We start from the raw sequence: 12223 nt of genomic DNA, 5'->3' as shown, positions 1-12223 counted from the left end.
CTCTTTAGTATTTCTTGTAATTTTGGTTTGGTTTTTACAAATTTATTTAACTTCTGTTTTGTCTGGTAATGCCCTAATTTCACCATCATATTTGAGAGACAGCTTTGTTGGATATATAATTCTTGGCTGGCAATTTTTTTCTTCAAGGCTGTATATATGTCATCCCATTGCCTTCTTGCCTGCATGGTTTCTACTGAGTAGCAGAGCTTAGTCTTACTGACTCTCCTTTGTAGATGACTTGTCATTTATCCCTAGCTGCTCTTAAAATTCTCTCTTTACATTTGGTTTTGGCAAGTTTAGTTTTAATATGTCTTCTTGACTTTCTTTTGGGATCTACTCCATGTGGGGTTCAATGAGCTTCTTGGATAAATACTGGCTCATCTTTCACAGTATCAGAGAAGTTTTCTGCCAACAAATCTTCAACAATTCTATTTTCCGTTATCCCGACCTGTTCTGGTACTCCAATCACTCGTAAGTCATTCCTCTTGATAGAGTCCCACATAATTCTTAGGGTTTCTTCATTTTTTTTAAATTCTTTAACCTGATTTTTTGTCATATAGATTGGTGTCAGGTGCTTTATCTTCAGTCTCACTAATTCTGACTTCCATTGCCTCAATTCTGCTCCTATGACTTTCTATTGAGTTGTCTAATTCTGCAATTTTGTTGTTAATCTTTTGCTGTCTCTCTATGGATTCTTGCAGCCTGTTAAACTTGTCATTATGCTCTTGTATAACCTTGTTAAGTTCCTCTGTTGCTTTGTCTGTGTGTTCCTTGGCTTGGTCAGCGTTTTGCCTGATCTCCTTCCTGATCTCTTGAAGAGCTCTGTATATTAATCTTTGGAATTTTACCTCCAAGATCTTATCTTCCTCCAGGAGGTCTCTTAGTTCTTTCTTTTGGTTGCCTGCTGAATCCATCATGGTCTGCCTCTTTATGTGATTTGATATTGACTGTCTCTGAGCCATCAATAAGTTATTATATTTATTTATTTTATGTTTGCTTACTGTGTCCTCGCTTCTTGTTTTGTTTTGATATGCCCAAATAGGCTGGTCATGTGAGCTACTTTGATTATTGGCATCTTTGAAGCTCTCATGTCCTGTCACCAGGTGGTTAGAGCTACTACTAGGTATGTGAGCTCAGGAGTCCACTTACTTTTCTTGTGTGGATTCAGCTCAGGCACCCAAGTCGCTGGTCACCAAATGTATGGTGCAGGCTTTCACCTACAGTCCTAGACAGGCAGGGCTATGTAGCAGTGATTGGAGCAGGCATAGGTATCTGGCTGCTGTAGAGGATTATGTGCTGAGCAAGGTAGGGGGCTGATGGCTGCCCCTGAGTGCCTGGGTGGAAGGCAGCCTGTCCCCAAGAATGCATAGGTAGATGGGTTTTGCAGCCGGACTTTGGGCACCCAGTGCTGTTGGCTGTAAGGACTGGGAGGCATCACCTATTCTTGGATCCCTGTCCAGGGTGGCTAGGTGGAGTAGGTGGAGCCACCAGTCCTCAAGCTCTTGATGTGGGTAGGTGAGGACCCTGCATAATGTGTAGGTCAGTGTCAAATGTCACAAATCTGCCACTCCACCTTAGCTATTGCAGTTGAAAATAGGCTTCAGGTATATTCCCTGTTGTACTATGCCGATGAGGGCCTACGCTGTTGAAATGGACCCACACAGGTTTAGGCAGGGTCGAAAGTCTGTAGGCCCCTTGTGCCTGTGCCTAGGCAAAAGGGCTGTGCCTACCCTGAAGTCCCAGTTTAGGGGAGCTGGTAAATTATTTTTTCCTGTTTGTTACTTGTATGTTAATTTGTTCCCTCTCCAAAACTGGGAGAATGGCTCAGGCATGCAAGGGGGTCCCGCTTCCAGCCCAAAGGGTGCGGCAATCACTGAAGCTGGACCACGACCACAGCAGGTGAGGAGGAGGTGGGTAAATGGGAGAGAGGTACTTCCCAGAGGGGGAACATTTTTTTTTTATCCCGCCTAGTAGGTTAGATACTTGCACTTAACTTTCACAGATCTAGCACTGCTTTCCCCTGGTTCTGCAGGGTTGTGCAGACTCTGCTGCTGGTTTCTCCCAGTGTGGAAAACACGTCCCTAGCACTACTGCTTGCCTCAGCCTGCGCATGCCGGCCAGGTCAGGTCTGGCAAATCCTCACTGCTTCTCTACTGTCTCTCCCTCCCCCTGCTGCTCAGTCTGACTCCTTGACTTTGTCTTTGATGTTCAGGGCTCCTAGATTGTCATATATAATCAATTCACTTGTTTTTTTGGGTCTTTGTTGTAAGAGGGACCACAAGAAGTGTCTGAGTACTCCACCGTCTTGGCCCCACCTCAGAATCAGAAGAGCATTCTGTAGCCAACTAAATTTCCCTCTCCATTTTCCTCTGCTCTCCCCAAAGAGAAAATGAGGTCATCAGCAAGAGAAGATGGAGAAGAAATAAAGTGGCAGCTGCTGAAAAACTTCCCGGTGGCTCCCCATGCTGATGAAATTAAATCCAAACTACTTGCTGTGTTAGGTGGGGAAGCAGGACAGTGTGAAGCTTGAACTCATGGCCTCTGGAGTTAGACTGTTGGGCTCAAACCGGGGTTGGCCTACTTACAAGTGTAACCTTGGGCAAGTTCCTTCACTTTCCTATGGTTCAGTTTCCTTCCGTGTAGAATGGCCTTGCAAGGATTAAATGGGACAATGGATGCAAAATACAAGTGCTTATATAAGCACTTCTGTAATCTTGACCTACTCCTTTTCCAGTCTCATGTCTGAACACTATACTCCATTTGGAAGAAGCTACACACTATACTCTGAGTATGTGTTCTCTATCATCTCTTTGCCTTTAAGCTGTTCTCCCTGCTGAAATTTTTACCATGCTTCAAGACCCAATTCAACTGTCACCTCCTTGGTGAAGCATTCTGAGTCCTTTGAATGTTTAGTTCTAACTAGTAGTTCACTTTTGAAATATTTATTATTAATTTTTCCCTTCTTTTATCCAGGCTACTTAGTGATGAGTCCAGCACTCCTCTCCTGTACTTTGCAGATTAGAAACACCTGATTCCCCCTAGTACTTCTCCCAATTCCTATACTGATGTCAAACCTGTATCTTTGCTAGTCTCTTTTCCACCTTACATCACCTGGCTAATTTGTTTTTCCTACAAGATTCAGCTCAGGCATCATTTCCCATCAGAGGGAAACATCAAGTTCTCCGATTGGGCTCATAGGCTCTATTCTGTGCTCACATAGCCCTTCCTGTATGTCTGTACACTAGCACTTACCTTTTTCTATCAAAATGTTTGTCTGTCCCAGTCATGATACTAACTTCTTTTTGGCAATTACCAATAATGCTCCTATAAACATTCAAATACAAACTTTTGTATGCACATGCATTTCCATTTCTCTCGGGTATATTCCTAGGAGCAAAATTGCTGGGCCATATGGTAACTCTGGAGTCCTGGTGGCACAGTGGTTAAGAGCTTGGCTGCTAACAAAAAGGTCGAAAGTTTGAATTCACCAGCCGCTCCTTGGAAACCCCGTGGGGGAGTTCCATTCTGTCCTGTAGGGTCACTATGAGTTGGAATTGACTCGAAGGCAACAGGTTTGGGTTTTGTTTTTATGGTAACTCTGTGTTTAAACTTTTGAGGAACTGATAGTTTTCCAAAGTGGCTGCATCATTTTAAATCCCCACCTGCGGTGTGTGAGGAGTCCAATTTCTCCACATCCTCACCAACACGTTATTTCTTTTTGATTATAGCTGTTGCCATTGTAATAGGTGTGAAGCGGTATCTCATTGTGGTTTTGGCTTGTATTTCCCTAATGACTGATGATCTTGAGCAACTTATCATGTGCTTACTAGTCATCCATATATACTTCTTATAATTTAAAAATATAGTTTAAAATAAATGCTACTTTGAAAAGCAAGAAGCAAATTAATGGAATTTATAATCACAAATAAATGTAGAGGCCAAAACAAGGTTTGAGTTTGTCCTACCCCAATCAGCCTGAACTCACCAGGGGCAAACGTGTAGTCCAACAAAGTCAGGCTTATTGACTCACTGTGACAAGGAGGACTGCGCATCAGAGGGCAGTGGGTATCTCACCCAAACAAAGGGAAAAGTAGATACTGTAGGATTTGGGAGAAGGATGGAGGTTAGGGGAAATATAAATAAAATAGAGTTTTGATAGGCTCAAAGGAATACAGACCTGTATGAAAAAGGGGTCACTATCTGATTTGTGAAGTGGACCCATGGTTCGGTTCCTTGGAAAATACAAAGTTAAATGTGGAATGTTTTCAGAACCCTTTACTGGAAGCTCTTTGCCTAGGTTGGAAATCAAGACTGCTTCCATTTGTCACTGTGCTTGAGATCCTCCAAGCAAGAGTGTAATGCTTCACTTGAAAGATTAGATAGGAACCTTAGTGGGCAGTGAGTTGATATTAATGCAGGAGGAACAACTCAGAAAAGGAGGGCGAGAATGGTTGCACAGTTCAAAGAATGTAATTAATGTCACAGAATTGTATGTGTAGAAACTGTTGATATATGTTTTTGCTGTGTGTATTCTCAACAATAAAATGAAAAAATTTTAAAGAGAGTGTAATGTTTCATTCTTACTGATGTAATTTTGAACAGTACTTTCTGGAGCCTATGAGTTTAGAGAACAAAGTTTCTTAGTGAGTGAAGGAAAAAGTCATCACTCAGAGAAAGGGGTTATTATGGCACTTTACAGCTCAGTATATCCTTGGGAGAAATATTGTTGCCTGTTAACTCTGCAGCTGGTTTTGTGGCTATTTATCTGTGATGAATGGCGGGGTAGCTTCTCACCTTCTCAGTCTAATATTTTCTTTCCCAAAATAAATTCACAGGAGCTTCAGCCATCTCTAGAGGCCTGGTTGTCAGGATCATCAAAATCACTCAAAAACTAACAACAGGACTTGGGGGCTAAAGACTGACTGAAGGTATCATTTTATAAGGCTTAACCATGTGTTGTCCATACTAACAGTCCTCAGTGAATGGGATGACACTCATTATTCCAGATACTCTGTTAATTTGTGGTATGGTGAAACATTGCTATTTATTTCCTTTATTTCCTTTTCCCAGGCACACAGGAAGCCCACAATTCTTGACCTTCCTTGCAGTTAGATTGGAACTACGTGACTAAGCTTGGCAGATAGGAGCAGAGTGAGTAAACCACTTCCAGGCCTAGCCTCAAAAATATCTCTCTCCTCTCCAAAGCAACCTTGGAGGCCACGTGTCCTGGAAGGAATAGCTACAATACGGAGGAGGGCTGACCAACTTCCAGAGGGCTTTGTGTAGGCAACAAATGAACTTTTATCACGTTGAGTCCTCTCAGATTTGGGGGCTTATTTGTTACTGCAGCATAATCTCGCCTTCTGGGTGAACACAGTCAGTACCAATCTCCCAGCTTTCCCCTTACATACCAGAGAGCAGGAGTCATGTATTTCTCATAGAATACAAGTGGTCAGACCATACACCACTGTCCCAACAAAAGTATCAGGTGCTCATTTTGCCACCTGAAGTTTAAACTCTCATAAAGTTCTCGCTTCTCTTCACAGCCCCTGTGCCACCGCCAGCTCCACGGCCCCCTGACACAATGGTAGGCACTTGCTAAATACTGGCTAACCAAACCAATCACAATTTGCCTTCCTTTTCTTAAAATGGCTCAACAAGAGCAAAGCATAAGAATAAACATAAATGGTGGCAGTATTCCATTTAGGACCCACAGCATTTGAATAGCAGCAGGGATAGGGACTCCTTCCCCACCCTACCATTTCGGGCATAGGTTTAGGGAACTGGCTTGGACTTGGAAACTTCTAGTAAGATATCGGCCCAGTATCCAAACCCAAAGATCTGGGAGTTATCATTTTTTTATCACCCTTCACTGTCAAGAGATTATCAAATCTTGATTATTCTCTTACTTAAATCTCTTCCATTTTGCCCTGTCTTCTCCATCCCTGCTGCTCTTGCCTTGATTTAAGCTTTTATCTTCTCTCACCTTGACTATCGTAATAGGTAAATTGATTCCTGTCTTACCACTTTCAGAGGCACTTTCTTCGCTGCCTATCTTTCGATACTGATCATGATTTCCCTCTATGTAAATTCTCCTGTCTTGGACCCTCCCTGATCTGGCTCCAGTTTACTTCCCTAGGCGTATTTCCCACCACTCCCCCCACAAAACATACCACCATGTTGTTCTTGCTTCTATAAGTCTGTACATGGATATTCTCTCTGCCTTAAATGCCACTCCCTATTCCAGGGAACTCCTACTCAGCCTTCAAAACCCACCTAAAGCATCCTTCATCTTATGAAGCATTCCCTGGCCCTCTTGGGAGCCACCCAGGTAGAGGTGATGGCCCTTTCTTCAGGGCCACTGCCATGTCTGAACATGCCCCTACTATTGCACGCACTGCCAGCATTTGTGTGAATGTCTCCTCTGCTAGACTACGAGCAACCACGGCCCCTGGGACAGAGCAGGTGCTCTGGGTTAACCGAATAACAAGTGAATGCTCCAACAGGAGAGGAGAAGCAATGAATCAGGCTGTCAGATGACTGTGAAGGGCAAGGGGAGTACCTAATCAATCCAGCCAGTGATGAACAAAGAGTTTCTGACTCTGGTATGTGACCACAGTGGCAGAATGGGAAGAACTGAATTCATCACAAGAAGAAATTCAGTCAATTTATAATGTTCAAGTTTTATTACAAAGTATGACGGGCAGAAAATACGGTACTTCTTATACAGGAGGCTGAAACAGAATGAAAGGGTGAAAATTAGGTTTCACGTTCTCGGGAAGCAAGAAATCAAGTCATAGACCTAACAACACTCCACTTTCAGGTGCCTCTGAAGTAGCCTTCAATGGAGACTCCCATCGTGGTTTCACAGCACAGCATTCAAATTTTATTACAAGCCCTGTCTGTGTACAATCAGTCCTGCGAAAATAATATTTAAAAAAGAAAAACGGTTACAGTATAGTTGTGCAAGGGGCAGCTCCCTTTCCACCTGAACATAGGGTGCCATAAAACCTATAGTAAGAGCATGAAAGTTTAAATATTTAACAAGAAAGTAAGTTCAGACACACCAGGTTAAAAGGGACAGAATTTGATTGGCTGGAGCTTAACATTTCAGAGAACAAGAAATGTCCATTTTCTACACAGGGGTTTATACAATCATGCTACAAAGTCACACTCAGGAGAATGGGGAGGGAAAGTCATGACAGAGCAGGTCATAAAAGACACAAGACCCAAAGCAAACGATTCATACTTGATGAAAGCAATTCAGAGCGTCAAGCTCAGCAAGTTTCATATCACACTGTACACCATGAGCAACCCAAGGTGAGGGCATTTCTTTTAAATAGTAGCTATCGCAAGTTCATATATTCACCAGGTTGTCCCAAGGAGGGTGCATGTTCCAGCTGTTATACAGACTGCCAACATCTTTCTTCTTGAGTTCTTATTTGTTTCTGGTTTGAGACACCAGTCCAAGCCTCTCTGGAAAGGCACCTGCATGTTACCATATTTTAAAAACAGCATCCAGAAAGTAGCCTGAGAGGACCTGGCCCATCCCATGTGGCCACACATTTGACTTTTACCATTAGCAGCAATGACAACTGGGGGAGGAAAAGGGGGTGCAGGTGGGAGAGGTGGGTAAGGCTCTGTGACGTAAGATACTCTCAGAAGCTGGCCCAGCCAGCAGAGAAGATAGCTCTCTGGGAGCCTGGCCAGGGTTCACGATGACTTTGCTCTGCTCAGGTTTTCTCCCAGGGAAAACTCAATTTAAGTGCCAAGCACAGCCCTCCTTCCTAAACCTGGAGTGCAGAGACAGAGCAAAGTCTGCTTCAAGACCTCTACTTCAATGGCCTCCCCTACCCCAGGCTTCCATATTCTCAGACTGAGGAAGGTAGAGGGGTGACACTGGGTTGGTCCTCCCATGTTTGGTGAACGCTGCAGCTCCTACATGTCTTTACAACCTAGGGACTCAAGCCCCAGGTTACAGTGGGGAGAGAGTTCTACATTACAAAGGGAGCAAGAAGCTAAGCGGAAAAGAAGAGAAGAGAAAAAGGAGAAGGAGAAAGTCAGCACGGCCATTTACAACCTCTACCGCTTCAATATAAACCTACAACCAAGAAGGGCCATCATCTGGGATGGCCATGGGACTCCAAAAGCCTACAGAATTTTACCAAACATCACCTACAGCTACACTGCTGCAGGAAGGGGATCCCTCTGCCCCCAGCTGTTGTCCAATCCCTAGTTACCTAGCATCATGGATGCCCAGTTAACGGTCCAAGAAGGCTGGTCCAGGCTGATGGCAGTCTTGCTTCACAGCTAGGCAATGGCAAGTCTGAATGCTTCCTTGCCTCAGACCTTTACTGCCCTCTAATAGTCCTCCTTTGAGCTAAAGAAACACCACTGATCTTCTCCCACATCTTAAAATCTCCTCCTAAAAATCAGGCCATAACTACCACCAAAATCTTGTAGGATTCTCTCTTTTTTTCTGGTTCTTCCCAAATCTTAGTCAGCTTTCCAGAAGCTAACCCTGGTTCTGATGAGAAATTCTCACCTAGGTATCAAGTATCTTGCCTCTTCAATTCCTAACTGGAGGGCAATTCCTCCCTGGAAGGAGAGGGTTAAACTCTCCTGAGTGTAGGGACTCAGGGCCCCTGAATGACTCATTCCCACTCACCAGCTCTCTGACAGCAGAGACCTGAGGCCTCATTTACTCAGTACCTCCACTTCTCCTCAGAGCAGACCAAGAAAACAGAAAGGTAGCTCTAGACCAAGAGTAGGTCAAAGGGCCACCACCAGCTGAGCCAGAGCCCAGAGGTGTCACTGTGGGTGTTCCTCGCAAAGTCCTAACAGCTGTTCTCCTCACACAGAGGATCCAGAGCCTCCCGTTCATTCTGTCAATTTGACAAGAGAAAAACCTGCTTTGAAAACTGCAATAGATCTGTGCTTCTTGGAGCATGGCTGACTAAGAGGCTTCCTAAATCCTGAAACCACAGAAATCACATCCTCAGTCATGAAGCCACCTGGTCTGTGGAGCAGATGGAGAGTAAGGGGGTAGGGCTTCCAAATACCAGCAAATGGGAGTATCTGTGTCTGCTTAGGGAGGCCCCAGGTGGGATGGCAGAAGGAGGACCAGGCTGCAAGGATGACAGGGCTGGGAGGCCACAGGGAAAGGAAAAAAAACTTGTCGGTTTTCAGGGTAAATAGCTACCTTATCAAATATATTCTAATTACTATTATTGACTACTTCTTTCCCCCCAGGTTGTTTTTGGGTTCCAGTTGACAAATCTCACCATTCAGACCAGGTTTAAGTGCAGATCAGGACAGGAACCTCAACTCAGAACTTGGCAGAGTCAAGTGCTGCCTTGGCAGGACCAGACCCTTCCACTGCTCTGCCCACCATGTCAGACCCTTTTCCACAGGAAGGAACGCACAGCCCCCGAGAGCAAGCAACTATCAAGTGAGACTTGCTACCCTTTCGAATGGACCCTGTAACAACGATCAAAAACAACTAGAAGCAGAGGAGGGTGCTGACAAAGAATTGCTTGCTTTACGTCTCCAAATGACCCTGCGTAAGTCCAGAGGTCAAGGAGGATGGTCCCAACATCAGAATCCCAACATCAGAACAAGAAAGTTAAAAGGTAGAAGGAAAAGCACCCTGACTGAAAAAAAGAGCCTATTTCTTTAGAACAAGCCCCTGTGTGGTAAAGCAAAGAGCTATGACGTTTAAGATACAAATACATCTGCTTCTGAAAAGGAAGAGTCAACCAAAAAAGTCTAAGGGCCCAGAAGAATGAAGTGAAGTGTTTTGTTTCTCAAGAGCTGCTGAGAGCCTAAGTGGACAAAACCATCAGCTTTAGTGCCTGCTACTCTCCTTAGCTCGGATAAGCAGCTTAGAGGGTCTCAGACACCTCTAAGAACTTGGCAGAGCCAAGAAAACTACCACCCCTCCCCACCACCCCACAGTGCTTCCCAGGCTGCCCCAAGGACTGACCCAACAGGAGAATCACACACAAGCCTCCTCCAAGCAACTCATTCACATAACGGAAACAGACACCTGCAGCCTATACATCAACACAGACAACTGCAGCCTAGAAGGCCAATACTGCTCAGAACCTAAATGGTGGGTGGGGGGAGGGGGTTGACGGTGTAGGCAGAGCCCTTAACTGACTGACTCCCCGGCCTAAGATTCTTTTCTAGCTACCTATTCACCTGGTGGTCTGGGATCATCACAGCTGATGAGCCCACTCCTTACAAGAGCTGAGTCTCCCACACTCTATAATGGGGATCTTGTTCAAAGTTAAAAGTACAGACTGTTCCTCTCAAGCAGGACTCTCACCTCAGAGCACTCTGTCCATAGAGTGGCCTGTATTCCACAAATCAAGTCACAGTAAATGAAACTAAGGGAAAGGGCTAACTTCAGCTTATAGATCATTTTTGCCAATCATTCAGAAGAGGAAATGGAATGGCCTAGGGCTTACGGTTTGAGTGAAAAACAAACTGTGAAACTACATACTGAAAGCATGCTCCAAGCCCAGCTTTCCTGAAGCTATTCCTCTCTAAAGACGAACTCCAAGCAGCTGGTCTACCTCAGCTCTAACACGCTCCCAAGGGGTTGGACAGAGGTATTTCAGGGTGTAACAGAAGGCATCCCTACATCTATTTTGGAGCCCAGAATGCCCTTGAGAAGAGCCAGGATGAGAAAAGTTGTGAGGAGTAGGCCGACTTCAGAGCACCAAGGCGGTTTGGGACTCCCAGTCAGGTACAAACCACTCAGGCAGTGATTCAAGAAGGCAAACTGCTCATGGGGTCAGGGCCCAGTGCCAGCTCCAGGCACCAAGGGAAGAGAAGAGGGTGCCAGTAGGGAGAAATATGAAACAAAGGAAGAAACCAGGGAGAGTAAAACTCTTTTCATAAAAAAATTAGCTTGGTAGATAAAAAATATACAAAGTTGAAATTTGTTAAAGACACTGATAGCAGGAGGAAAGACAACTTCATACTTGGTATTTGTTCCCACTTTAAGTGCTGACATGGATGAGGACAAGGACAGGACATGGGTTGCTGCCTTGGGCAGCAGACAGACAGTGACATATAGGGCAGATGAAGACAAACATAGCCAGTGCCTCTGATGCTCGTGAACACAACAGCTGACAAACAAACACACAGATTTTTAATTGAGAAACCAAAGGAGAAGAGGAAAGGAAAGATATCTTAAAACTCAGCCTTGGGGCTGAGGAGGTTCCACAGAGCACTGAGTCCAGCCCAGAGAGTGATGGGGTGACTGGCCAGGAACTCCTAGAACAGCTTCTGGTAACAGTGGGTGCAAAGCTACGAAAGACATACTGGCCACTGGAAACATTTTCTTCTTACTTTGGGGGTGGAACAGAGGTGGGAAACACACGAGCCCCTGCCTCATGGGCCTGGTGCCACCAGCACTACACTCTGAGGATCTCCAGGCAGTTGTTGTAGCAGATGGCAATCCAGTCAGGCTGTGTTGATGCCCACTGCACGTTGTTAATCTCTCCTTCAGCTGTGTAGGCCAGGATAGGGTCCTCGATGGCCCGCGGCATTTGCTGGATGTCCCAGATAAGAGCCTGATGGTCATCCGCTAGGGACAAAGAAGACCAGCAAGCAAGGTCACAACTCAGGCAGTGAGGATAATGATCTTGTATTTGGGGAGTGAGTCACAGTTTATGAAGCATTTGTTCACCAAAACCCCTGTGAGGGAGGTTTTATTTTAAGTTCCCATTTATAGATGAGGAACCCGGGGTTTGGAAATGTTCAGGCAATTGTCCAAAACCACACAGCCATGCAGCTAGTGAGGGGCAGACCCAGGACTCACGTTTCAGGGTCCCATTCACTGCACCAGGGCTATGATGGTCCAATAGGATGTAGGTGGGCCACTCGCCTCTAAGTTATGCATCAGCAAAGGACCATGGGATAAAAACAATCCCCAGTTGCAGCCACTTACGACGCTTGAGTAGTTAAAGACCTCTCCCTTATGAGCCAATATTTAATGTGTGGTTTGTTTTCTTTTTCCTGTTTTATAGACATTTATTCTTCAATGCAGTGTTATACAGATGACTAAGATCAATAAAGTGCTGTGTGGAAATGTGCTATTAAAAAAATTTTTTTCCCCAAGAAAAGCGGTATAGGAAACACCAGAAGAAAGCTAATCATCTTAAAAATATATATATACATACACATATACACATACATATATACCCACTGC

General features: G+C 44.7%; 1 protein-coding gene across 1 annotated transcript in view; it reads right to left on the bottom strand.

Moving 5' to 3' along the window:
* Nucleotides 1–6658: 6658 nt before the first annotated feature.
* The window catches only part of DCAF7 (DDB1 and CUL4 associated factor 7), a 29489-nt gene continuing 23924 nt past the window's right edge, over nt 6659–12223 (bottom strand). Inside the window, exon 7 of the mRNA XM_049860167.1 lies at nt 6659–11599. Coding sequence (XP_049716124.1) covers nt 11427–11599 — 173 coding nt within the window. The 3' untranslated portion in view covers nt 6659–11426. The remainder of the gene's footprint in view (nt 11600–12223) is intronic.

The sequence above is a fragment of the Elephas maximus genome, chromosome 19 (assembly GCF_024166365.1).
Source record: "Elephas maximus indicus isolate mEleMax1 chromosome 19, mEleMax1 primary haplotype, whole genome shotgun sequence".
NCBI lineage: Eukaryota > Metazoa > Chordata > Mammalia > Proboscidea > Elephantidae > Elephas > Elephas maximus.
Note: the sequence above shows the minus strand (reverse complement) of the source record. Positions and strands in the feature narration are given on the sequence as shown.